This window comes from Micropterus salmoides, unplaced genomic scaffold, assembly GCF_014851395.1.
Source record: "Micropterus salmoides isolate LMB-PRFRI ecotype aquatic unplaced genomic scaffold, ASM1485139v1 Ms_hic_scaffold_2930, whole genome shotgun sequence".
Lineage (NCBI taxonomy): Eukaryota > Metazoa > Chordata > Actinopteri > Centrarchiformes > Centrarchidae > Micropterus > Micropterus salmoides.
In genome coordinates, this window is record NW_024042185.1 from 3,985 (window position 1) to 31,456 (window position 27,472).

The following is a 27,472-nucleotide window of genomic DNA, read 5'->3' on the forward strand; positions in this document are numbered from 1 at the left end:
TATCAATTGATTTCACATTTTGCAATGTCATGACCATTTTGAAACTACCTCAAACGTATCCTTAGCATTTCTTCATGCATTTTCTTGTAACTTATTGACAGAAATTTAAATAGATTTCAAATGTATATCTGCAATAAGATAATGTTGAATATCAGTCAACCTGTACTGATAAATAGTAACATCATGCATCACCAACATGCATAAACCACAATACCATACTGTCTAGTCACGATCTATGCAAAGCCACATTTTGACTGCCTCATAACCTAGAGACATGTTGTTGGACTACTTTTTCCAACCAGGGCCCATTATAATTGGATGTTTAGTCATGGACTCTCATAATGTTTCACTTTTTTAATGATTAAAATGTATTTTTCTATTTCTAAAGGCTATTGTTTAGGGTTGTATTTGTTTACCAAGTTGACAGCTTTTTCTTTATCCATTTAAAAAGGCTAATGCACTCACAGTATTAATGGTGGTGCATGAACACTTTTTAAAAACTACAATTCCGAAGCAGCTTTAGGCAATGTTGATGACGTTACAGGGGCATTTCCCGTAGTAACCTTTCCTGTCTGCCTGGTGGTACGTTTGCGCCGCCTGTCTTGAAAGGGAGGTGAAGAAGAGTTTACTTTCCAGAGTTCAAGGTTTGGTTTCGTTGTTCGTCTGGAGTTAAGGGTTTTGCCGAGGCAGAAAGCCCCTTTTCACAGAGCCAAGATGATGAACATGTGGAAGGTTAGGGAGTTGGTTGACAAAGCGTAAGTATCTCCGAACTATATTACGTATGTTTCGCATTATTTGTGCCTGAAGTGTACCTGTTTGAAAGAGACACGTACCCAAAACTTTGACGTCACATCACTCTAACAAGTTAGCTAGCCTCTATGCTAGTAGCGATTTAGTTAGCCGAATTGGACAAATACCATTAACATACTATAAGTATGAGTACCTCTTTGTCGCAGTTAACTTGCCAGTTCTTTCGATTAGTGTAAGATAACATTTGCACTGTTATGAGATCACGAAGCTTGTTTGTGTGATTACTTCCGACAGTCCAAGCTAACGCACTTCGCTAACAAGCTAGCTAATTATCTAGCCTGCTGGCTGGTAGTTAGATAGCCGACCAGGCTAGCCAGCTATGCTAGTTTGACAGCTCCTGGGCTGAATTATCAGCGGCGAATGTTAACACGTTATACTTTAACGAACATATCGTCCTACTGTTGCTTGTGTGCCACTGTCTGGAAACATTTTTAAGACGTCTTTAGTCTCCGGTATGACTGTTAACGACACTTGTAGCTAAGTTAACGTTAGAGTTAACATTACTGTATTCAGTACAGTTAACGTTAGTAAGGTATCTATTCTGTAAATTAAGTTACACCACATGGTTGGATCACTTCACAACCAATGTTGTAATGTTTGTCTTACACCCTAGTTTGCTTGTTAAGTGAAACAAGTTAGTCAGACCACTTGAACTAAGTCCTGAAGATGTCAAAATGTCTAACGTGAAGTTATATCTCGTAAAACAGGATGCTATAAAAGCCGTTTTGCTGCTGCAGCAACTGTAACGTTACACTTTATTCCAATCTGCAATATTTAGCAATCTTACAGAAAACGTTTATTAAATAACTGTACATGGTAAGGCTGCCTTTTTTATCATAGGTAACACCAAAGAACAACGAGATAAATAACAGTGCCACAACAAAGCACGTATTAATCAGTGACCAGTGATCCTGCAGTGTTTTGCAACTTGTTTGTTGTCCAGCTGTTGGCCTAAGAGCAACAATTTGATTATTTAAGTTAAACCACACACATCAGTTGCTGTTTACCTTTCCACCAAGTTTTAATTGGATTTAAGATAGAGATAGTTGGGCAATTGTAAAAGGGATTGTGTGTCTTTTGTTATGCTTTGGACTGGTTTACTTTTAGCTGCTGACTAAACATAAGCACGCTGTCCTGTACTGTGGGGCTGTGGGAGGCTATTGCACAATTCTTCCTCCCTTCAAAGGTTCAATGGCTAATTTTGCAGACCCAGACAATAGCATGTTCTTAAGTCCATCCAAGAATGCATTCCTGTTGAATGCACCTGTCTCCCAGGAGTGTGGCCTCCTGGAACATGGGTTACTTTCATGGGAGCGAGACAAAAGGGGGAGGGGGACTAGGGAGAGAAAGAAGGAAAGAAAGGTGCAGGTTTCAAAGATTAAATGTTAGGGAGTTGTTGTTTGTTTGTAGCATGTTTTCCTCCTGGTCTCTTTGAAATTCAAAGTGATGTAGCTTGAGTTTTGAGAGTTTCAGAAATAGTCACTGTTTGTATTAACACAAATGAAAAAATGGTTTCATAAAGTGTCACCAAGCTGTGAGGCATTTATGCTAACACTGTGACATGATGCAACATTCCTGTTATATGATTTTAAGGTGAGGTTTTTGCTGAGTCAGGACAAACAAACAAAGGTTTTATCCTGTTTTAAAAAGGTTTTGTGATGAGTGAAACCAACATGAATAATATATAGCCAGGTTTGTGAGACACTGCAAGGGAATATTTTTTGACAGATACAGCAGTCTAACGGAAATCTGTGTGATAATGTGGCACTGTGAGAGAGTATCACAACTTCCGTTTTATGTGGTTGATAACTATGACGGGGCCACCGCTGTGTGGAGATAAGATGTTGCATCTTGTGTTTTGCATGTCACCCATGTAAACATGAAAATTTGTGCAATGTCTGTAAAACATCTTGGGAAACATGCAGTTAATAACACAGCACACACAGAATAATTAGAAAGTCCTCAAACCTGCAGAAAAACATGATAGCCGCTTTCCTAAACACAAGTTAAGTCTCGTCCTGAACTGAACCGAATGTAAAATGAAGAATATCATAAGAATTGAGTTTGATAGAGCGTAAGGCTTGATGTTCGTGTAGGATCTCCCAGCCAGCACATAAAGTTACTGTAACTTATAGTCCAAATTGGATGCTGATTTTAATCAGCTGTAAAAAACGCACCTGGCATGGTCATTTTCAAATAATTTTGTTGCCATACATTAAAGTCAGACTGGTAACCATACTCTGCCAGAACCACAGAGAGGGTGTATCTCCACCTGTCATATCAATGCTGCTCTTTCAGGCCCTGTATATTTTATTGCTGATGTGTCAGTAGTGAGGGAGGGATGAGAGGTGCAGGGGTCAAATGTTTTGCCTCGCCATACTTTTGGCTAAAGCTGTGACATGGCTCACTTAATTATCTGGAATTGGATGCCTGTTTGTTATAGATTATACTTCTGCAGTCCTGTAAGAAACCATTCTTATTCAATGGAATAGCTAATGTAGGCGTGGCTATATGCTACACATATCTTAGGGCAATGCATTGGAAGGCGATACACTGCTACCCATGCAGCAAGCATTGTACAAATTGGCTGGATAACCAGTTTCTCCAGTTCAGCTGGATAGACATCAGATAATATATTTATCAAATCTCTTTTCACAAATCAGAAATAGTGCAGTTGAGATTAAAAATCTCTTCTTTCAAAGGAATCCTAGCCAGACCAAATAAAATAGTTGATGTAAATAGACAGTAGTGCAATGGAAATTACCCCACACACCATTTATGTTTCTAGAATGTTCTCTGCTTGGATAATCCTTTGTTCTTCTTAATGCCTTTCATGACACACCTCCTGTACAGACAGCACATTAGCTTGAGTTTCTGTCTTTTAATAAGTGCTGGTTGTGACACTGAATATGAGGACATATTTTAGACTACTAACAGAAGTTGCAGTACACTTCTGGGGCCTGATTGAACAGATGTGGGATAGTACTTGGTTTGGCTTAGTTTGTTGTGTAATCACCATGATTCTGAATATGTTCACAGCCTGCCAAACCTGCTAACCTCATCGAGGACAGGGTACATACGAACTGTTCATTCTGCTGGTTTTTGTATACCTTCATAAAATATTTGAGCCCAATGATTTAGAAAACAAACTTTCTGTTTACCCGAGAGTGCCACCATTTCTAGTGTTGGTTTGTTACGATTGCCTTTTTCTTTTCTAGTTTGTTATTGACATACTAAGAAACCAAGAGCTCACAACACAGTGAGCACAGCCCTGTTTCACTCACTTCCATTTTAGGTCCCATTTCTGTGTTTATATTGAACGCAGATTTGCATTTGCTTGTTTAGGCCCTTGTTTGTGGATTTGAACAGTGGTTACAAAGCACGCACACAAACATTCATTTTAGCCTATAAAAAGGAGTGTATGGGCATGGCTGTAATGAGAATATCTTTATCCGTCACTGCCCACGTTGTTGGTCTAAATGGAGGCCACGTTTATTGAAATGCCATGTAGATTACTTTACATAGGCATGATTAATGAAATTATGTTTGTTTTTTATCCCACTGTATAGAACCAACGTGGTGATGAACTATTCAGAGGTGGAGTCTAAAGTCAGAGAGGCCACCAATGATGATCCCTGGGGACCATCAGGACAGCTGATGAGTGAAATCTCTAGGTAACATCAACACGCTGGGTTGTTCAACATATAGCGCTGCAAAACACCAAGGTTATTTGTAAATAAAATCAAGGAAAGTTTTTCGGAACTCAGGAAATTCAACTCCATTTTGACCATAGGAATTATTATTTTAAGTTTTGGTTCTGCCCACACAAGTACCTCTTTCCAAGGTAGTCTTTTTCTGCCAGCCATATGTAACTTTGTAGTAGTTTCATTGTGGTTACATATTAAAGCAGAAAAGGAACCAGACAAACACTGAGAATATCCTTGCTTGTTTAGAAATATACCTGCTATTTAGGTGTTTTTTCCACCTACATTAATTCAGATATATTAACGCTGCACAGCAGGAAATTGCAAACCACACTGACCCTGAACCACCTCTAAATTCACTGAGTTGTTGCCTTGTTGTGTGTAAAGTGACACATTTAATGGATGTCACTTATTTGTCTGATTTGCCTAATCCTCGGGATGCAGTGTAAACACCAACACAAATGTGCTAAAGGAACTTGTAGTTCAGGTAGACTCATTTAGTTCCTGAGGCTCTGCAGTACAAGGGAGTTTTTTGGTCAAAGGCTGTAGATGTCTTAAACAGTCCAGTTGTTAGCTATCATGCATTGCAAATAAATAATAAAGGCTCTTTCTTCTCTGAATGTTTCTGTAATCAGAGCCACCTTCATGTATGAGCAGTTCCCAGAGGTGATGAACATGCTGTGGGCCCGCATGCTGAGGGATAACAAGAAGAACTGGAGGAGAGTCTACAAGGTCTGCGACAGTACTGTTGCAACATTCCACAAACACACATGCTTGATGACACAAGGCTTGAAGGCCCAGGCACTAAGTGCGGTTTTGTTTTCACCCAAAATTTAAGACAAGACCTAATTCAAACCAGTTTGGCTTTGGTTTTAACCTGACTCAAGCTGAAACCCTTTTTAAAATAGGAATCTGTTAACATCAGCTTCAAAATTTATTCTCATTTCTTACAGGCAGGAATCTGGTATCAACTGTAAACTTTAATTTAAAAAAAAGAGCATCGGGTGAAAAGGGGTGTTTTAATTCATATTTTTTTTTATAACTCACAAAACAAAAACTGTTGGCCTTGAATAGAAACCGTTAGATGCCTTGCATTGTTAACATGCTCTGAATTGAGGGAGAAATGTTCTGATGAATAAAATTTTACCCATAACTGATACAGTTAAAAGGCCATGCAAGAGAAAAACAAGTCATGTTGACTCCAACAGGATTCAAGAATAAAACCTTTACCACTTTTTGCTCTAACTACTGTTGTGTGTCTGTTTCTCAGTCCCTGCTACTGCTTGCCCATCTAATCAGGAATGGATCAGAGAGGGTTGTTACCAGCACCAGAGAACATTTGTATGACCTGAGATCATTAGAAAGCTACCACTTTGTAGGTAAGGTATCACTCTGGTCATGTCCTTCTGTACTGTTTCTCTCCTTTTTCTTTGCATGTTGGAGGAGTACCTAAACAAACGTGCTAAACAACAAAATACATTCCTTTTTCAAATATTGCTTTGATTAGGTGAGGCGATCCCTACACCTCAGCACTGTAGTGTTTGGTGTTTATTAACAATAGCTTCAGTGTGAGCTGTAATGAATGGAGGGAGGCCCTAAGCACCGCTTAGTCCACAAACCCTTAAACCACACACACACACACACACACACACACACACTGCCCAAAAGCTGCTTTCACTCTTCCCAACTATGTGTGCAGTTTACAAAACACCACCATTCAACTTTCCCTGTATGGAGATGTTCTTATTTATTGGCTGTGTGTGTGGAAGGGCTGCCACTGACCAATGATTTTCATTGAGGACTAGTAACTGTTAGTTAAGCCATTAGTCGACTAGTCATTGGCATGTTTATTATTAATTTAATTATTTAAATATTTATTTTTGAGACATCAGAAAACGCTTTGGGTTCCAGGGCTGAGTCAGAATGTTACTTTGTTAACGCTGTACTACATTACAGAGAAATACAAAACCATAATAAAATTTTACAACCGCACAAGCTGCCTGTTAACGACCATTTCAACAAAGTATATCATTGGCCCTCCCCTGTCTCCGTCAACTTTACCCTGGCTAACATCAAAGATTAATTAAACCTTTGTGGATCCTTTGGCCACAGATAGGTTAATAGATGATATACATTTACAATCTTCAACAAATGAACATTACCTTACAAAACAGATAGCACTTTCACGTTGTATATTTTACTTACCTCGTAAAAATTCCGTTTTTCTACTGTAACTCGGACAAAACTGATCGTATCGGTCTGATTTTGGGTTGGCAGAGATGGTCCAGAGGAAAGTCATATACATAGTCATCCTCCCAAAGTTATGAAGAAACTGGTAAAAAACTGTCTACAGCTACAACTGAAGCAGGATGCCATGCTCACATGGATTTATAAATTAAGCTGAACTCAACGTCATGTTCCTGACTTCTGAAAAGGTCTGTCTTGCAATCGTCCCTCTGATACTTTCATCCCAGCTATAACAACAAGACGCAGCTCCCGAATGGAGTTTAAGGTTTTTGGGTTTTTTTTCTGTAACTAATTGGCCAACAGAGACTTGGTGGTCTGTTAGGGGGCAGCCCTACTGTGTGGTTTCAATACATTGTAAAGTTAACCAAAAAAGTTGCCAGTTCATTAATGATGTTAATCTTTGTGTTTCTGTGTCTCTGTCTCTAGATGAGAATGGGAAGGACCAAGGTGTAAATGTGCGTCAGAAGGTGAAGGAGTTGGTGGAGTTTGTCCAGGATGATGACAGGCTTAGGGAAGAACGGAAAAAGGCAAAGAAGAACAAAGACAAATATATTGGGGTATCCTCTGACAGTATGGGATACCGAAATTACTGTAAGTTCTCATTTTAAAGGAAGTGATATAAACAGACTTATTATAGTTGGCCAAAAATGTGGGGTTTAAATGTAATTGATTATTTTTCCTCCTTCTCTTTTATTCTATTTTATTATTTTATTTTCCTCCAGCGGGGGACAGGTATGACTCCAGCGATAGTCGGGGAAAGTGGGACGACGACTGGGAGAAGAATAAAGGACAGTTCCCCTTCAGCGAGAAGTTGGGGGAGATCAGCGACAAAATCGGCAGCACTATTGACGACACCATAAGCAGATTTAGGAAGAAGGATAGAGACGACTCGCCAGATCGATTTAGGTTGGAGAGTCAAGTCATCCTATCATATATATATATATATATATATATATATATATATATATATATATATATATATATATATATGGCGCCATATTGAAAGGCACAAATCATGTTATAAATATGAACAAAAGTGAAACCCCCACCACCAAAAGTCAACATAGAAAAATGAAACTTGGTATCACTCAGTTTTCAGTTATATTAGCACTGCTTGTAAATACAGCAGTAAATGGGCCTTTAAGATTTATTATGATCACATAAGAAAAACGCAATGCTTTTTAAATCTAAATCTCAAACATTTTAATTATATTATTATATTATTAAGAACAGATTTATTTGGGTGCCTACAGTAGGTAACAACAAGATTTTATCCTGAACATGTTCTTGGTTCTTTTTGTCCCTTCATGGATATAGTGTGTGCAAAGAAAATCTTGACCAGTTTTGCAAGGACACAGTTATCTTACCCGAGCCGTTATTGTCTCCATAGTGACAACGAGGAGGACCGGGGTCGCTCGTCTTACAATGGCCAGTCAGGAAAAGACTTCAAAGATGAAGAGGAGACTGTCACCACCAAGAGTGTACACATAGTCCAAGCAACAGAGACTACAGCAACACGGAAGAGAGGAGGGGTCCCGTCCAGGAAAGTAGACTTGGGGGCCGCAGCCAACTTTACAGGAGACAAAAGCCCAAGCACCTCCAACAAACAGGTAACAAGAGCTCACATGAGCATGCAAGAAAGACTTTATTGATATGCGTATAGTTATATATGCACTGCGCCCTGATCTTTTTGTATATGTTCTTTATTCCAGCCTCAGCCAGCAGCCCCTCAGCCCTCTAGTACTGGCCTAGCTGACCTACTAATGGTGGACACAACACCGAGCCAGCCTGCCGCCACAGGTATAATGTCACTAACCTCAAGTAATGCCCTGACATTTGGTGAAATGTGCTTGTTTGCTGTCTTACCAGGAGTTAGCTGAGAATAATGGTATCAATTGCATTTCTGTGGTTTCATCATAGAAACAGCTAGCCTCTGTGCAAAAGGAAACATGTGCCTTTCAATAGCCCCAAATAAGTTTTATTTACATGTTGTATATTCTTAGCCAACAAGCTACAGCAGTAAATCCAAAAATAACCTTTTTGTCCGGCGATGTAACATTGTACAAGAAAGAAACTCCACAGTGACTGCAGGACTAGACCCTGTAGTAACAGTGCCCAGCTGCTGATGCTAGCTTCAGATTTTGGGGACAGCAGGGGGAGGGAGTTGATGTATAGGAACTAAGTGCACCAGATGTTTTTGGAGCAGTCCCTTGTGAATGGAGAGGGTGTGAATGCTGAACAGATGTTTGGTCTTCTCCACCTATTCACTGCCCCCACCCCACCCCTCTCTCCTACACTTCTGACACTGAAGGAATGCTAACTATGGTAGAATGACACCTGGAGCTCTCTTGTTTGAAATTGATGTCTTTATGTCGGTTTCTCACTGCAGACCTGATTGGTGGATTTGCTGACTTTTCCTCGCCTGCTGCCTCCGTCGGCCTCTCCAAAGGACCTGGTTGGTTTCAAGACTTTTATTCTTTTTGCGTGTGCATGTGTGTGCTGTGCTGTTGCAGCCATGCTGCTAGAATATTCAGAGGGATGCTGGGAGAAAGACCCTGGCCATATGGAGCCTGCTACCTGCTCTGCATAACAAGAACAGACACACATCAACTCCTGTTATGGATGACAAGGAGACAGGGACAGAGGAAGAAGTTGATGGGGGTGGAGGAAGCTGAGAGAGACTGAGAGGAGGGATAGAGACAACAAGCTCGGCCAGTTCAATAAAAAATTTAAATGTGGCACCAGCGGTCACTGAGAATGCCCTGGATAAAGCTAGGCCTCACTGAAGACTCAACTGTTAATTCCTAATTGCTATGACAGGTTCAAGTTAGCTTTTTGCAACACCTTGCAATTATTTACACAGCTCACAATACAAACATCACTGTTTGGGTGGCAAAGATAAAAATTCAACTGTCTTGTTTTTTTTCTTGGTGCAGCAGTGCCAGCCTCCAGCAGCAATGGAGACTTTGGAGAGTGGAATGCCTTCCCTGGAGGTCAGATGCCAGCATCTGCTCAGACTGTTGACAACAGCGGAAGTGACCTTTTTGGAGCCATGGCAGCAGGTCCTGCCGCTGCCCCGGCCCCCGCCCCAATCTCGGCTTCAGGCTCTGGTCCTGCCTCAGCAGACCTGTTTGACTTGATGGGGCCAACTCAGTCCCTCACCTCGTCCCAGAGCCTCAACTTCAGCATGAGCAGCACACAGAGCATGAGCACCACAATCCTGCCCCAGTCTAGGTCACAGGTGTGCATGATTGCACTCATACACACACGCATCACACACACACATCCTTTGTAAATAATTTATTGATATACATATCATTACAAGGTTCGTAAAGTAGGCTTTAATATGTGGAAGCAAAATATCCTCAGGGAAATAATGATACACTTTATGATTTCAGAGGTTGTGGGATACAGAGCTAGACTGTGGTAGTGGAAAAAGTACTAGATAAAATAAATTAGTACATATAGAAACCCTATGGTTACAAGCTTGTTTATCGGTCAGTATGCCTGTGCGATAAAGACATGCCTTGTGTGATTGAAAGATGGATGAGAAGCATGATGGTAGAGGGTTAACATGGAACCTCACCAGATGCTCATCCCCCCTCAGAGACAGCCCACTAACCACCCACTCCTCCTGTTACTGACACACAGAATGAGAAGAATCCGTTCTGAGTTACAAAAACATTAAAAACCCAACAAAAGCCTGTGGATGTCGACTGTTTTTCCATGTTAAAAGCTTGTTGACCTACTTAAAAAAAATCTTCCTGTTTCACTGAGAAGCCACCCACCACTCACTTCTACTCTGGTTACTTTAGATGGTATGTTATGATTTCAGAAAGAGACGGTAGCAGATTCCTCAGTACAGTATCAAGGTTAAGTGGGTCAGACAAAAGGTTAAAAAATGAACTATGACAAGGGACTGTATTTTTATTTTATTTCTTTTTACTGAAATACATGATTTCACTGTTGGAGCTTAAGTATCAATGAAATCTCTGTGACTTCTAGCATGAATTAGCGCTTTCTCTAACATTGTATGTCGTCTTTGCTCGCCCCTCCAGAACATGGGGGGTCTTCAGTCTGTCATGCCACTCCAGCCTGTGCAGCAGGGAGTGGCCTCTCAAGATGCCGGAGCCAAAGCGTCCCTCCCTTCCACCTGGTCAGACCACTCGGTTAACATCAGCCTGGACTTCCTGGGCCCAGGCATCCAGCCACCCAAGCCTAGCCAGCCCAGCCTCAACACGCTCCAACACGGTGAGAGGAATGGTAGATCTGGCATGAATTTAGTCAGCCTCTCCTTCAAAGCACACCGCCACTCGAACACGATTAAAAAATTGGCACTTTGATTCATTGAGTTTGTTCTGTCATTTCCAGGCAACCAGGTACCTGCCAACATGCTCTCCCAGGGATTTTCCAGTATGAGCCTTGGACCTACACCAGCCAGGCCGCCTGTAAATCCTATGATGCATCCTGGTGCTGGCATGGGAATGGGGATGGGCATGGGGATGGCCCCCAACCAGGGCATGATGGGGATGGGCATGACCATGGGGATGCCACAGGGAGGTATGACCATGGGGATGCCACAGGGAGGTATGACCATGGGGATGCCACAGGGAGGTATGACCATGGGGATGCCCGGTGGAATGGGGATGGGGATGAACCCTGCAATGGTCCAACAGCCCAAACACGATGCCTTTGCTGACTTCGGCAACTTTGGAAAGTGATGGAGCTGGAGAGCAAAGATTATCTGGTGGTGTCAGTCTTTCTCTCTCTGTCTCTCTCGCTCCCTCCCTCCGTCCATTGGTGAAGGATTGTTATGAGCTGCAAACAAAGAGTACTTGAATAATGTCATCTATCACAATATCAACACCCTGCAATCTCCTAATCTTTTTTTTTTTTTTTTTTTAAGTAATGCTGTGTCGTGATATGGATCTAAATGAATGTGTTTTGTGTTGTTTGAACCAATGATCTGTGTGGCCTGGGGCGATGGCCGTGTCGGTTACTTGTGAAACCATGAGAAGAGGGGAAGCCACCAAGAGAATGTCCAGGGGAGGGGGGTTGCTTTATAACCTCAGTCAAGTGAAATCACCAGATTAGCAAAAAAGATATATCTGTAGCTACATAATTTTTTTGAGATGCATTCTCAGTAATTTTGCTGAATGTTGCATTTAAATAACATGATCAGCCATTTTAACTTTCTAATGTACATTTAAGAATGACAAGTTACCTCTTTTTCTTTTTTTTCCCCCTCCTTTGCTCTTCCTTTGGCCTGTAAATAGCAATCCGGAGCCCTTTAAAGGAAAATAAGTTATGAAGTTGCCCTATATGAGAGGAAGTGACAGTGTGAAGAGTTGTATCTTACAGAACCAAATCTGATATGAATTAAGACCTATAACGAAGCACATTGACACCTTCTCTTTGTACACAAGTGTCCACACACTCCAAATGTGGCCTGTTAAAGCTACAAAGGAATAAATGAGTGTTTGGTGTGAAGGTTATTGATTAATTTGAGGAGTTTCTCCTTCACCAGACCCTCATTTGTGGTCTTTCCTATTGCTATATATATATATATTTACTTATGAAGATTATAATCAGTTTGCATCCAAATGAGATAATCAGTAGGTAGAAGAAGCCTCATACAGGGGTTGTGGGTTCTTTTATTACAGCAGAGTGCCTGACAGACCTTTGCCTTTTCTCTTCAGTTAACCTCTTGAAGGAGACAATGTGACTGTGCTTAAGGTGAAGGACATACCTGTTTTGTGTTTTTTTACTTATGCCTCAAGTGTACTGACTGTGCAGGTATCAGATGCAATCACTCTGTTCTGTTTGTCCCATTTTATCATTTTCACTCTGTTCAGGGCAGTGATAACTCCAGAGCTCAGAAAAACACCTTGGATGAAAATATATCGAGCTCAACTTAATTCAGCACCTCAAGTGTTGGTACAGACTGTTAATAGGTTGCGTTATGCGTCTGTCTGTGAAATTTTCAGCGGTGCGTCACAGTAAATACTGCCTTCTCGCCTTGTATTTTTTTATTAATGTTACACATTAAAAACAGCAAATCTTGAAAACGATGTTGCTCTCATAATCGTCATCAGTCCATGTCTGTGTCTTTTGCAACTTACCAGGACTGTGTGAGAGGACGCAGTTTGTGGACGCCCAGTATGTTAAGGTGGTTGGATGAACATGTTGTGGGATATGCGCCTAACGAACAAGCCCATTCAGAAGTACACCGGCTGATTGACCTGTTAGACGTACAAAACATTGCTCTTCAGTGTTTCAAGTGCCTGCCGATGGTTGCCTCCTGACCCTTGTAATGAGTGACTGATAAGTCAATCTTGGCCGCCTGCCTTTTTTCTTTGGTTTGTCAACGATTGGATAAATAATTCACCGACTAGAGGAGAGGGCGGCGGATTCTGTGGTCACAAGAGGATTGCACTTGTGCTTTCCTGGTCTCCCAAGGGCTCAAGAGGCTGAGCACACTAACACATAGTAGCCTTGCATCGGAGTCTGAAGCATTAAAATGACCAAAATCTGTTTGCTGTTTTAAAAAAAAATAAATAAATATCAGTAGAGGTTGTTTTATTCATTTTTTTCTACTTTAAATTGTTTTGATCTTCTCTGAAACGGGATCATTACTGAAACACTAGCTTATGCAAATGTTAAAAAAAGAAAATCCTTTGAGAAAATGAAATTTTGCATTCTTCCCATTTTGATTTGATTTACACATCAAGAATCTATCTACAACATTAAACAGTTGATTGAAATTTGCTAATGGTGTGTGTTATTTGGTGTGCTGTGTCATTAGCCTCATTCAAAAGAGCTTCAAGCAGCAAAAGTGAAGCCACTGCGCTTGACTTTGAAATTACATTCAGTTGATGCGAGTTTAATTTCATTGTTTGAGGTAATAAAGGAGGGCCTTCAGTAAATATGCACATTTACAAATTACATTAATAAGGCAGGAAGCCGAGAGAAGACATGTAGGTGGTGTAAACCCTTAATGCATGCAAATCAGCTGATAAATGAGTGTGAGCACCAGATTCATAGGTCACCACTGCTGACTGCATCACAGTCTACATAACATACTAGATCAGAAAGCGTAACAGCAAACATGTTTTTACTGGAATAAGACTGATTCTTACTGTGACAGCTGCAGAGGTCAAACCCAACAGATGTTCAGAAATCTCAATCCTTCGTTATTTTAAGCTTTTGTGTAGCATTCTATGAATGATTTAAAAAAGCTACTAGTGTTGTATTTAAAGAACTATTTACTTTGTGTCCTTCATGCTTCGATAGTTATTCAACTGATGAAATGTACAGTTTGTCCTAATGAGATAGACGGCCTGATTACTCTGCTTTAATACGCTTGTGTCGTCTAATTGTGGCCCATCTCTTCACCACTGTGCCCTTTTAATATTGTGTGAAGGTTTGTTGGAACACACTGGTGTGACAAACACCACTAAAACACAGTTTGCATTAAACAATTGACCCCATTTTCACTCTCTGGAGAGCACCACTGTTAAATGGGCTACACTAATAATATTCTGATACATTATGTGAAACATTATAGTATATGGATGAACTACAGCTGCTAGAATCTGTCCTATTTATTGCATAAAAATATATAGAAAGAGGGTCGATTAAACTCTCTGCAGTCAAATTGGGGGGGGGGGGGTAAAATCCAAAGATTTAGAGGCAGAAACGTTATAGCAACATAGAATAATTCTGTGCCAACCATCATCCAAAAGTAACCCCTGCCATTTAAAACAAGAAAAAAAAAGCATCTTTACAACTTCCATGAGATGCAGTAAATTGTGCTTTTATGGGTAATGTGGCCATTAAAGAGTAAAAGCAATCTGAGACGTCAAGACAAATGACAGCTTTTGAGTGCCATCTGCAATCTCTAGCTTCACAAACTCAATTATTCATAATGCATTTATGAAGTCCGCTGAGACTGCGCTGTCATTCCTGTTCAAACTAACGGGGAAAGGCAACATAAAGGGACAAGCTCTTGATGACAATGGCCTCACAGACGGCACTAATGTGTTTATGCTGCCACCTCCTGGGTAATAACAATAACACAAACAGTTACTAATGCTGTGTCGACCTGCGTTTCCTTTAGCGGCTGTCAGACAAAAGAGAACAAGACAAGAAATTACTATAATTAGAAATGAGAAGCTTTTATTCCTCAAAATTAAGATCATTTCTCTGGTGGGCAGAGAAAGACCTCCATATCAATATGATATAACAATAGTCCTTGTTTGATTCTTCTGAATCTAATTAAATCATGTCTGTCTGGCAGTTCATCTACAGTATTTCACACCTATCAGATGTTAAGCGTAAAACTATACTTAAATGTAACTGATTGTGGTCATAGCACACCTTTCTTTTATCGACCAGAAAACAAAAATCAGAGTGGCTGTGGGTTCACCAGGATGACGTTCTCACCCCGGATGAAAAGCTGGTTGATGTGGCGTGTATGGACCTTGCCATACATCTGGGAGTCTTTCTTCTGACAGCCCTCTGGACCCGGGGCCTTCAGCGAGACTGTGTGTTTATCGTGTTTTGTTTTAACCGTGTCTGACAGCTTGGACTTTGTCCTGCTGTGCCCTCCCTTGCAAGTATGGTGAGCAGACAGGTCTTTTGGGTTTGCAGGCTGCTGTTTGCTGGCTGTTTCTCCGGCTTCGCGCTTTGCTGGCTCGTCACCCGCTGAGCTCTCCTGGAGCTTCAGCTTCTCGAAGAGCTGCACACAGATTCCAGTCATGTTAATATGAAATCAAACCCCATCAGATACCATTTATTGCCATACTATTCATCGCCGTTAGCATTTTTCAGCAACAGCCATTCAACAAATTTACATTCTGTAATAACCTATCTATATAGTAATCATTGTTATTGGCGGGTCCACCATTCCCACACGTGATCCAAATTACCTTCACATGAGTGCAAATGCAGTGGCTGTGGCTTAGAAGTAGAGTGGGTTGCCTAATCGGAAGTTCTTTATTAAGATACTACTAATGCAAACAACATTTATACAGCTAATTCATATTGAAAGTATTTTAACTGGCAAAAACACACAGGGCAGCTTTTATTGTGAAGCAGTCATAGGAAAAACAATATACGTTAGGATGGCGCTGACAGCAATTGTTTTCAACGCTGCATCTACAAAACAAGACGATAGTAATCTTTGACAGTGGATCAGTTTTAAATATTGGACAGGCTGTACGCCTCCAACTCCTCAGCAAGGTAAAGTTTACTGCATCCTGCTGTTTTGCAGAAAATTGAATGTGCAGCATGAAGTCAGATCAGATTGCAATTATTTTAGATGGACTTCTATATCTAGGACTGAAATCTTACAGATTGTAACTTTAACTCAGTAGGAAATATATGTTTCAGTCAATGAAACCTAGCACCTACCCGTGAAATAGTGAGGGCCTTCTCATGGTAGAATGCTTCTCCAAGCAGAGGCTCCCTGTATGTCTCATCTACGTCAACCATTGCCTGACAAAGAGGAATAAAAACAAATGGTGAAAGGCCAAAATAAAGGCATCAAATTCAAGGTCAGAAGTAGATTGTGGATTATTTCAGATTCAGAATATGGCAGTTTACAAGTGATTCAGTGTGAAAACATGAGTGGGAGAGCTCACCATGTTCCAAAACTTGTCAAAGGCAACCACAAAGCCGGAGCACACTCCCCTCAGTCCCTTAAAGGTCCTGATGTGAACTTTGACCCTTATCCTCTCCTCAACACATCGGTACAGCTCCCCCAGTGGACTGCCTTTACATACTGAAAACACATGACATATAGGTTATACAATTTTCTACAGCCTATTAATTATAGAAGGAATTCAGCTGAAGCACAAAAAGATTTCTACCAAAAAAATGGCTAAACACGTTACTACTAGGTGTGTGTGTGTGTGTGTGTGTGGGGGGGGGGGGGGATCGATACAGCATAGTATCGCAATATTTTGCAAGGCAATATCGTATCGTAACACGAATGTCAAGTATCGATCTTTTATTATATAAATTGTACATGAGAATTATTTTATCCCTTAAAAACCACAGGTAGCGTAGCTCAAGTTACTTTCAGGTTTGAGAAAGGATCTGAAATGAAAAATATTCTGACTTATTATTATGTGAGAGGCACTATACAACTTCTGTGCAGTAGTTGCAGGCTCCAAGTGAGAGCATGTTATCAAACTAATCCCAAACATTCAAAAGTATTCCACTGAATGGTCCCTCTAATGAACTCCTAACAAAACACATGTACTGATGCTGTAGTTAGTGGTTATTGAACTTACAGGGCATCCTTGACAAGACATTTTTCTGTGGCTTCTGCCTCTTTCTCTGCGGGGTGCGGCTGCTCTCCCCCTCCTCCTCCGTTGGCACCGGGTTGTTCACCATGAGCTTCTTCAGCCTTTCTATGCGCTCCGGGTCCGCCACCCCTTTCATCGCCTTCTGCCGCTTTTTCTCCACATTCTCCGGCTTGGCTCTTCCCCGGCCGCCCTTCAGAAAGCTCTCGTACTCTGACACATTGTTGAAGCACTTGATATTTGGGAAAGGAAGCGGTACAGTCGGCGAGTACAAGGCCAAGAGCGGGTCGAAGCTTTCCGAGCAGACATCTATTTTAGCCGCGTCAGTGTCCCCAGCTTCACGCTCTGTCTCCGGTTCATGCTCCGGTACTGTTGGCGCACTCGAGCAGGTTGCAGCTGCCGTTTCTTTAAGGTCTGGTTTAATATTAGTTCTTTCCCTCTCCTCCATGTTTGAAACAACCGCAGAGGAGCACACAGTGCAGCAAGGAATCCTGGGAAAGTAGTTGTCGTCGGATGACGCTGAGCTTTCACTCTGCGCCTAATTCAAGAGACTTTAAAGGTCATAGACTACATAGAGTATGTCATGTCAGTCAAGTCAAGTGGCGCCTTTAAATCCTGGAAACGTCGGGTTTTTTATCCCGTTATTTGTTATTTCCCATAATAATTTTATAGTAACGCTCACTTATGTATACACACTAAAAGAACAACGAACGCCCTCAGGAAATAGCCTAGCCTGCAACTGGACTATAAATTCCGTAAGATCATCCTCACAAACGATCTTTGGTCGCAGTACCCCTCTCAAAAACACCAGATGGCGTTAAAACACAGAGCATGTCGGTATTTTCTATGTAAATATGTTTGCCTTAATAGATAATCACATGCAGTAATACAAGAAGAAATTAATATATGAATGTGTTTTTTTCAAGAGGGCTAACAAGAAACTGAGAACAAGTACCTATTTGTTTTTAATGCATTGTTTGCTAAATGCAGGCTTGTGCTCCGGAACCAGTGTCCGTAGTGTCTGCGGTACTACTACGACAGAATTCGTTGACGGACTGTATACAAACCAGCGTGTGCGTGACCTGAAAATTGTCTTAGAATAAATGTAAATGTCAATTGATAACAGCGCTCGTGCAGCTTACCAACCGTACTAAATACATTGATATTTGTGTAGCTAACGAAATAGCTAGATATTAGCGCTTCCAACTGGGCTAGCTAACTCACGGATTACTGCCACGTTAGGTGCAGGGGACACCACATATGACATCCAAGTGTAAGTCCTTTTGTTTTGTGTGTTTTTATTTTATTGCTGCGCTCCTGTTTTGCATGAAAATATTCCCACTCCATTCTTCTTGGGAATGTGTTGTCTTACTATAGCTCCCTCATGCTGATTGGAAAAGCCTGCAGATTTGGTGGACGTGTCAGGTCTTGCGTAGTCAAATCCTTGGTCCGTCTTTTTACCAGTTCCAGCAACATGGCAAAGAGCAAGTTTGAGTACGTCCGCAACTTTGAAACAGATGACACATGTCTAAGAAACTGCTACATTGTTGTGAGACTGGATGGGCGCAACTTCCACAAGTGAGTTTCCTTCCCATGCTACACACCATCTCTGAAGACATGAGTGATCGGTTTATGCATTATTAGAAACCATGCTGTTGTTTTGAGTGTCTGCACTGATTTTGTTTCAGGTTTGCAGAGCAGCACAAGTTTACAAAGCCCAATGATAACAGGGCGTTGGGCCTGATGACCCAGAGTGCACGCTCTGTCATGGCAGAACTCGAGGATATTGTCATCGCTTATGGTCAAAGTGATGAGTTCAGCTTTGTTTTCAAGAGGACCTCCACCTTGTTTAAGAGGAGAGCCAGGTACTTAGGTTTTGCCACACTACAAACCAATGTCCTTCTCACACGTGCATGTTCTTTTGTCTGATATTATTTCCCCCTCTTTCTCGTCTGGCAGTAAGCTCATGACCCATGTGGCCTCCCAGTTCTCCTCCTCATATGTGTTTTACTGGAAGGAGTTTTTCGGGGAACAGCCCCTCTTGTACCCCCCAGGTTTTGATGGACGTGTGGTCCTGTATCCGAGCAACCGCAACCTCAGAGACTACCTCAGCTGGAGGCAAGCAGATTGTAAGAACATACTGTGCTCTTAGCTGCTTAACAATTCACACATTAGACTTCTAGATTCATTGTTGTTCATTAAGCTGAAGAGAGTTAAAGATGTCCGACTGTACATGTGTTTTTGTGTCTCTCAGGTCACATTAATAATTTGTACAACACAGTATTTTGGACATTAGTACAGAATGGAGGACTCACCACAGCCCAAGCAGAGGATCGCTTAAAGGTGAGAGCGAAACGCAATCTTAAGTTACTTAAAATGTTTGCTGTTTTCTTTTTGAATTTCCATAAATAATAGAATAAGAGACAAACAATACCATCTTTAAAAGTTAATAAACAGTTCAATAAGGAGTAAACACCTGCATATTTAGATGTTATAAAACATGTATACATTTATTCAGACATAACACTTTATTCATGATCATCTGACATTTAGTCCAGAGAGCTTTATCCAAAGCACAGGTACATCTGATTCCAGTTACCAAGTTCAATTCTGTATAATAAATAAAGCCAATAAATTTACTTAATTGTTGAATTTTTAAATTATTATGACTGGTTTGTGCAATCAGCCTGATCTCCAGAGCATCTCCCAACATAAAGCATAGAACATAGCTATATTTTATTTAATGTTTCAATGTTGTTACAGATAAGATACAACTTCTCCAAAGGTGCACAAATACTACTCTGTGTACTGCGTGTTTTTACTTGTAAATCACATCAAAGAGTGATGCCTTACCACTGCCTTGTGATGGACACTAACAGTTCTCTCATACTGATTATTCCTGGTGAAGGAATTAGGTGATTAGTCAGTCAGTCAGTCACTTGACAAGAAATAAATAAATGACAATATTAACAATCGTATTGCATAAATAGACCAAACATTTGCATTTTTAAATATTTGCAAGCTTTTCTCCGTTTAAAGTCATTATAAATTGAATACTATTGTGTGTTTTCGCCTGATGCCAGCTGGGATTGGCTCCAGCCCCCCGCGACCCTGTACGCAGGATAAACGGTTGACGATGGATGGATGGATGGATGGATGGATGGATGGATGGATGGATGGATGGATACTATTGTGTGTTTTAACTGTTGGCAAAACAAAACAATTTGAAAACTTTGGCCCAACAGGACATCCTTAAATTTGAGTGCTGACTTTGGGATCTGATAAGGTTCGATGGTCGATTATCATTAGTTTTGACTTTTTGTCATCTTAAATGATGAGTCAATTAACCTAAAACATAATCAGTTTGTGAATATTATAGTTTATCGCAGCTTTTGTTCCAACTTGTGTATCTTAAATTTCAACTGCCTCTGTATCATATTATTTTCTTTTTGTGATTAAAAGTACTTCTGTAAAGTTTGATTTAACTTTTTGTTGTTACCAAGATTTTCTTAAGGTTGCAGTTGCATGTATAGTTGTGAGTGGGTTTCGTTGGCCCGTCTTTTGTGTGCATTCACATGGTCACCACATTATTTACTTCTGGTTTATTTCCATTAGACATGATGTGGTTTTTAACACCACAAATGAGTTTGTTGTCCCCTCTCAGTTTTGGATGTGATGATCAAAATGCAATACCTACAATGATGCACAGGGTAATAATAACATCTAATTCAACAGAAGCGGTAACATCTTTCTATAGAACATCAGGTCTGTTTCTGTTTGTGGCAGCTGCCGCTGACTGACACAGCTGTTCTCTGGAAGTCAATCCAGTGGCCTGTGAAGTGAACTCTGATGATGTGAGGACAGCTGACGAGTTGTGGAAACGTTTATTCTGGCTGGATGTTTCGGCAACATGAGTCATTCACAGCCCATCAAACCTTTGTGCTTCCTAGTCCTTAATCACTATATAAACATTTCTTTGCAGGAAAAAATGCCCAAATCAAATATAATAGCATCAATTTATTTCCTAATTCAAACAATAAAACAATAGAAGAACCAGTGGGGTCTCTACACCCAGTGAAGCATCTCCTATGAGCTGATTTTTGTATGCACACATGTTATTATGCATGCATTTGTCTAACCGTGTAATGTCTCCTTCTAGGGAACATTAGCTGCAGACAAAAATGAGATCCTGTTCTCTGAGTTTGATATCAACTACAACAATGAATCTGCCCTCCACAAGAAAGGCACCACTCTCATCTGGGAAAAAGTAAGCTGCTAAAAGGGGTTTGAGTCTGCACAGTTATTACAGAAAAAAACTCGATTGGATAACTCCTATGCTGTTTGACATTTTCATTTGCAGAAAATGTTGAGTCTGGAAAGCTTTGTGCACTTGTTTGCAGTTTGTGGTTTCGACTGCAAAACAGAAATTTCCTGTTGATATTCTGGGAAGCTGAAATTTCTTTTCTGCCTGTTCATCTACTAAAAGTAGAATTGTCAGTTTTTTGGATCAAAGCTATTTCATTGTCATTGCTTGCGTTAACACTTTCAAAACTCCAACATCGCTGCATTGACAACCTTTTTGTCCATTCAATTCTTTGTTGCATTAAAATGGTTGCCATTCTGCAGCTGATGTATACATTTCAGATATGTTGCTTCAAAGATAGACTTTTCAACACGTCCCTGCTCGTCCTGCGTTACCAAATGCCAACAATGTAGCTTGACAAAAAATAAAGGTGACAAATTGTTCACTATATAGGAATACATATCTTAAGCAATGTCCCAAGTTTTTATTAGTAGATCATTATACCATAGTCAAATGAAAGAATAAAAAAATAATAATCTGCCTGGCAGGTTTAGAAATTGTGGCATGCTCCAAAAAGTGGTCTGCATTATTGTAAATTTTACAGGACTCTATTGCAACAGTGCTGCATATACATTGCCTGCATGTGACATTGTATTGTGGGTTAGTTGTTCACAAGAAAAATACATTAACAAACCAGAAAGTCAGAAATGCAAGATGTGTGTTAAATTGCGCTTAAGTGTAAAAGATGGCTTGTTTCTGTAGTTGTATAAAAAGATTGCTACCACTCTCATAGCTGCCTGTTTAATATGAAACTACATCTAGGAGGCCGTTAGCTTACCTTAACTTATACAAATTTTATTCCTCACTCTTTGCGTGCAGCGAGACGAAACTGTCACTAAACGCATGAAGCTGCCAAATGAAGAGGAGAAGGACGTGCCCGTGACTCGCAGCAGGAGGAGGGTGCAGGCCTACCACTGTGACATTATAGGGGACCAGTTCTGGGAGGAACACCCAGACATCCTGGAGGATGACAACTGCTAACAGGAGGACAAATGCAGAGCTGAGTCAAGCCAGGCCCGGGTTGAAGTGGACCCATACAAGCAGTGGACAGATGATAAAACAGCTTGATAGTGACTTGTGTGTCAAACATGCTACCCATGAAGCTTAGTATCTTTGAATCCCTTGAAAGAGCATTTCCTGAGACTGAAGCCCTTGACAGTTGACTTTGTATGATGACTCTCTCACAGCCGGAACACATTCTGACGTTCAAATATTAAACGTCTACCATAACTTTCCTTTAAAAAGTAGGAAGTGTTGTGCTTAAAGTGCGTGATGATGACTGTCATGTTCAAATAGTGTCACACTGTACATGTCCTCATTTGATATCATGAATGACATTTAGAATACTACCATCCCTTGAGCTTTCAGCATGTTAAACATGAAGCCTCTTGGCCAACAGTTTTTTTTTGCTGAGGGGATTTTATTTTAGAATTCACTGTTTGCAGTCGGACTTCCCGAATCAATAAAATTCAGAGTGTTAAATATCACATAGTAGTAATAAAGAGTGTATCTAAGGCAAGAATAAGCAGAGTAAAGCAGAAACTAATACCTTGGCAGTAACGAGCGGCCTTGTCCTGCAGCCAGGACACCATTTAGAGATGTGAATGGATTCAGTGCTAAGAATACCACACACACCTGCGTACACTCTATCCCTCCTGACATGTGCTCTGTGGCATATTTATCATCACACTTATAAGTGACCGGCTCAGTATGAATGGTTGCTGGAAGCCTGAAGTGGTAGAAGCCTACTGTATTTTGTTACTGTAGTAGGCTCGGTTACTGGCTGTATTTTTGGTTTTGTGACCTCCTTCAAACCATGTGGCTTCTGTACTGGACTTTATGTAACCAGGATTCGACTCTTCATTTGCATTTGGGATCACATTCTTTCGCAGAAGGCTGTTTGTTTTAATAAGACGTCTATAATGAGTTAATGAAGAATTAGTCACTTCACTTCAATTAAGAGGAAAAACATTATAATGCTTATCTTAATGACAGAAACCGACTTGACATATGGCCTTATAGTATAAAAGCCTGAGCACGTTGAGGATAATGGTATAGTTATTTAAAGACATGTGTTTACATGCAGGGCCTAAATTTGAGCATGTTGGGTTACTAAACAAGATATAAAAAATGAGGAAATGAGATACAACCTCAAGAAAATTGCAATTTAATAGTTCTTTTAAAATATTTCCTATACCCAGTTCTGCAACAGTTACATAGCCACTGAGATGTAAGCTGCGTTCACATCATTTTGTTCAGACTGCAATTACAAGCTGCCAAGTGGGAAAAATGTTCATGTAAGCCTCTGGGATAGTGTGTATTTCTGACAGGGACAACATCCCCCACTCGTTGAAAAAACTACAGAAGTGTCAACAAACTGGTGCCGACATGGCTGCAAAGCAACCATCACTATCAGTTACAACTAAGTCTGTTGTACACTGATACAATCGATTCAGCTAATGTACAAGGAGATACAGACTGTATTCACTAGTTAAGAAACAGCTCCAAATACTTAACAAACGCAGTAGCTAATTAAAGTAATTTAAACGGTGCGAATAATGCATGAACAATGTTTTTCTCATCCTGTTGATAGTCAGTTTAAAGCTGCAATCCATCAGTTCTAAACATAAAAATTGTTGAGGAGTGCTCATGCGGTAAAAACGATTGAATGATTTCTTCAGTGGCTCTGAAGGTGCTTTAAAGGTTCAGTGTGTAATATTTAGGAGGGTCTATTGACAGAAATGCAATATAATATACATGACTATGTTTTATGTATGAAGACCTTACATAATGAACCAATATTTTTTTATTAGTTTAGAATGAGCCGTTTCTATATACAGTGGGTACGGAAAGTATTCAGACCCCTTTAAATTTTTCACTCTTTGTTTCATTGCAGCCATTTTATTTCTCAGTAATGTACACTCAGCACCCCATCGTGACAGAAAAAAACAAATTTATTAAAAAAGAAAAACTGAAATATCACATGGTCATAAGTATTCAGACCCTTTGCTCAGTATTTAGTAGAAGCACCCTTTTGATCTAATACAGCCATGAGTCGTTTTGGGAAAGATGCAACAAGTTTTTCACATCTGGATTTGGGTATCCTCTGCCATTCCTCCTTGCAGATCCTCTCCAGTTCTGTCAGGTTGGATGGTAAACGTTGGTGGACAGCCATTTTCAGGTCTCTCCAGAGATGCTCAATTGGGTTTAAGTCAGGGCTCTGGCTGGGCCATTCAAGAACAGCCACGGAGTTGTTGTGAAGCCACTCCTTCGTTATTTTAGCGGTGCGCTTAGGGTCATTGTCTTGTTGGAAGGTAAACCTTCGGCCCAGTCTGAGGTCCAGAGCACTCTGGAAAAGGTTTGTCCAGGATATCCCTGTACTTGGCCGCATTCATCTTTCCCTCGATTGCAACCAGTCGTCCTGTCCCTGCAGCTGAAAAACACCCCCACAGCATGATGCTGCCACCACCATGCTTCACTGTTGAGACTGTATTGGACAGGTGATGAGCAGTGCCTGGTTTTCTCCACACATACCGCTTAGAATTAAGGCCAAAAAGTTCTATCTTGGTCTCATCAGACCAGAGGATCTTATTTATCACCATCTTGGAGTCCTTCAGGTGTTTTTTAGCAAACTCCATGCAGGCTTTCATGTGTCTTGCACTGAGGAGAGGCTTCCGTCGGGCCGCTCTGCCATAAAGCCCCGACTGGTGGATTGCTGCAGTGATGGTTGACTTACTACAACTTTCTCCCATCTCCCGACTGCATCTCTGGAGCTCAGCACAGTGACCTTTGGGTTCTTCTTCACCTCTCTCACCAAGGCTCTTCTCCCCCGATAGCTCAGTTTGGCCAGACGGCCAGCTCTAGGAAGGGTTCTGGTCGTCCCAAACGTCTTCCATTTGAGGATTATGGAGGCCACTGTGCTCTTAGGAACCTTAAGTGCAGCAGAAATGTTTTTGTAACCTTGGCCAGATCTGTGCCTTGCCACAATTCTGTCTCTGAGCTCTTCAGGCAGTTCCTTTGACCTCATGATTCTCATTTTCTCTGACATGCACTGTGAGCTGTAAGGTCTTATATAGACAGGTGTGTGGCTTTCCTAATCAAGTCCAATCAGTATAATCAAACACAGCTGGACTCAAATGAAGGTGTAGAACCATCTCAAGGATGATCAGAAGAAATAGACAGCACCTGAGTTAAATATGAGTGTCACGGCAAAGGGTCTGAATACTTATGACCATGTGATATTTCAGTTTTTCTTTTTTAATAAATTTGCAAAAATTTCTACATTTCTGTTTTTTTCTGTCAAGATGGGGTGCTGAGTGTACATTACTGAGAAATAAAATGAACTTTTTTGATTTTGGAAAATGGCTGCAATGAAACAAAGAGTGAAAAATTTAAAGGGGTCTGAATACTTTCCGTACCCACTGTACATGCACCCCGGGGCCTCTTACGTTGCCATGTTGCGCTGCCATGTTTCTACAGTAGCCCAAACGGAGAAACCGCTCTACAGAGCACATTTCGTCACAACGATGAAGAGGTACGAAGAAGAAGAAAAAGTAAGTTAGTAATAGTAGTCGTCTGGTTTATTAGAAGTACGAGTAGAAGTGAAATTTGGAGAAATAGAAGAACATACATATTATTTAGCACAAGAGCTGACAGAGCACGTCGACCACCATAGCTTCTCCTGCATGCTTATAAAGAAAGGGACGAACAGTGACTGATGGTTCATTTATGTGGTCTTTATTGCAAAAAGAAATAATGTGTACATGGGACAAAAAAGTATACAGAACTATGATTCGTGAAAAATCACATATTGCAAACATGTAATCTGTAATATGGTAATAACGGTTAGTTTGCTGTCCATGTAGAGTGAACTAGATGTCTGCGTGTATATGTTCTGATCCAATACATCTTTGCAGTAGTGTTCATATTTATTCCACAGTCTGACTTAAGAGTACATGAACACACACTGTTCGGAAGAACGACTTCACAACTCGGGAAATGGGACCATCTGAGGGGCACGTGAATGCACCGCGAGCCGCTGGTTGCAATTCGCAACCCTCACCACTAGATGCCACTAAAACTTACACACTGAACCTTTAACTCTAAGAAGACAAACATGATGATTTATAGAATACGAATAAAAATTCTAGTCTACAAGGATATTTTTTTTTTGCAGTGTCTAAGATTAAGATAATGCTCCATAAAGTGGTCCACAATAGCCTCTTTGCATTTCTAATATGATTATTTCAGTGTCTTGTTGCTCACTCGCATCTTTTTTATCACATCCTGGCTTGTTTTGCCTCACCTCGACAGCTCACTGCCCCTCCTCTCCATGAGTGGATTACGAAGGGGAGGAGAGAGAAAGAAAGAGAGATGTGAGCCCGGTGGTTTGCAAGCATCTCATCCAGACGATCAGCAGCTATCGCGATGTCACACCGGCGGCGTTTTCCCCGTCTGTAGTGAAACACCCAGGCGAGTTTATACTGCACATTTATGTCTCAGTTTAGCAAATTCATTTGGAGCCGATTGTTGTTAGAATGCGTCCAGGAGCGCGTCCTCCTCTCGACGCTGTGCAGTCCACCCTGTGTCTGTGTCTCGTAGTTTTCCTGCACTGTGTTGAGGCTGCTGGATCTGAAGGCGCTGTTTACAATGGTGAGTCTGGTTCTTTCTCGCAGTGATGAAATTAGATTTTTGCATGCCTTGAAAAAAACTAGATCGGGTGTGCATTGCATTGGTATGTTGACACCTGTTTTCAGTTCACGTGTACGTTGGCCATGCATAATGTCAATATCAGTATTTAATATTTTTATTAATATTAAGTGAGTCACCCAATGCACAAATAAAAATTATAGACTATATTTAAATAGGCCACAGGTGCACGTTTTTCTTTCTCTTACTATGTTTATTAAAAGCATTATGCACCCAAATACCAAGGGAAATACCTTATATGTGAAAACCTACTTGGCAGTAAACCTGTTTCAGATTCAGATTATTTATTTTCTGTTGGGTTTTTTTAGGAGAAAATAAGCAGGGGTCAC

General features: G+C 40.7%; 3 protein-coding genes across 4 annotated transcripts; 2 read left to right on the forward strand and 1 right to left on the reverse strand.

Annotated features, from left to right (window-relative positions):
- Window positions 1-583: 583 nt before the first annotated feature.
- On the forward strand, window positions 584-13,529 carry LOC119882144 (clathrin interactor 1-like). Its single transcript, XM_038692145.1, has 12 exons — window positions 584-755; window positions 4,380-4,484; window positions 5,150-5,246; window positions 5,785-5,893; window positions 7,188-7,352; window positions 7,484-7,667; window positions 8,152-8,371; window positions 8,474-8,561; window positions 9,151-9,216; window positions 9,698-10,002; window positions 10,820-11,012; window positions 11,133-13,529. The coding sequence occupies exons 1-12, from the start codon at window positions 715-717 to the stop codon at window positions 11,480-11,482; spliced, it is 1,923 nt and encodes a 640-aa protein (XP_038548073.1). The 5' UTR covers window positions 584-714; the 3' UTR covers window positions 11,483-13,529.
- A 1,028-nt stretch (window positions 13,530-14,557) lies between these two features.
- LOC119882145 (U7 snRNA-associated Sm-like protein LSm11) lies at window positions 14,558-17,564 on the reverse strand. The gene is made up of 4 exons (XM_038692146.1): window positions 17,060-17,564; window positions 16,406-16,545; window positions 16,176-16,259; window positions 14,558-15,501 (listed from the first exon to the last, which is right to left on the reverse strand). The coding sequence occupies exons 1-4, from the start codon at window positions 17,517-17,519 to the stop codon at window positions 15,169-15,171; spliced, it is 1,017 nt and encodes a 338-aa protein (XP_038548074.1). The 5' UTR covers window positions 17,520-17,564; the 3' UTR covers window positions 14,558-15,168.
- Window positions 17,565-17,986: 422 nt separating this feature from the next.
- LOC119882146 (probable tRNA(His) guanylyltransferase) lies at window positions 17,987-22,921 on the forward strand. 2 transcript variants are annotated; one of them, XM_038692147.1, is made up of 7 exons: window positions 17,987-18,344; window positions 18,449-18,649; window positions 18,760-18,936; window positions 19,031-19,200; window positions 19,326-19,414; window positions 21,231-21,338; window positions 22,254-22,921. In XM_038692147.1, exons 2-7 carry the CDS (start codon window positions 18,456-18,458, stop codon window positions 22,413-22,415), a joined length of 900 nt encoding a protein of 299 aa, XP_038548075.1. In that variant the 5' UTR covers window positions 17,987-18,344; window positions 18,449-18,455; the 3' UTR covers window positions 22,416-22,921. The 2 variants fall into 2 exon arrangements, with proteins under 2 accessions (XP_038548075.1, XP_038548076.1); XM_038692148.1 differs by having other exon boundaries at window positions 18,536-18,649.
- Window positions 22,922-27,472: the final 4,551 nt, after the last annotated feature.

Excerpts from the sequence above, each read along its gene's own strand:
- LOC119882146 (XM_038692147.1), top strand. The coding sequence starts at position 18,456 with ATGCTGATTGGAAAAGCCTGCAGATTTGGTGGACGTGTCAGGTCTTGC. Across the intron at positions 18,937-19,030 it reads TTGTTTAAGAGGAGAGCCAG|TAAGCTCATGACCCATGTGG; the intron begins GTACTTAGGTTT and ends CTCGTCTGGCAG. Across the intron at positions 21,339-22,253 it reads CCACTCTCATCTGGGAAAAA|CGAGACGAAACTGTCACTAA; the intron begins GTAAGCTGCTAA and ends CTTTGCGTGCAG.
- LOC119882144 (XM_038692145.1), top strand. The coding sequence starts at position 715 with ATGATGAACATGTGGAAGGTTAGGGAGTTGGTTGACAAAGC. Across the intron at positions 7,668-8,151 it reads GACTCGCCAGATCGATTTAG|TGACAACGAGGAGGACCGGG; the intron begins GTTGGAGAGTCA and ends TTGTCTCCATAG. Across the intron at positions 8,372-8,473 it reads CAAGCACCTCCAACAAACAG|CCTCAGCCAGCAGCCCCTCA; the intron begins GTAACAAGAGCT and ends TCTTTATTCCAG.
- LOC119882145 (XM_038692146.1), bottom strand. The coding sequence starts at position 17,519 with ATGGAGGAGAGGGAAAGAACTAATATTAAACCAGACCTTAAAGAAACG. Across the intron at positions 16,546-17,059 it reads TGTCTTGTCAAGGATGCCCT|TATGTAAAGGCAGTCCACTG; the intron begins GTAAGTTCAATA and ends ATGTGTTTTCAG. Across the intron at positions 15,502-16,175 it reads AGGCCCTCACTATTTCACGG|CTCTTCGAGAAGCTGAAGCT; the intron begins GTAGGTGCTAGG and ends ATCTGTGTGCAG.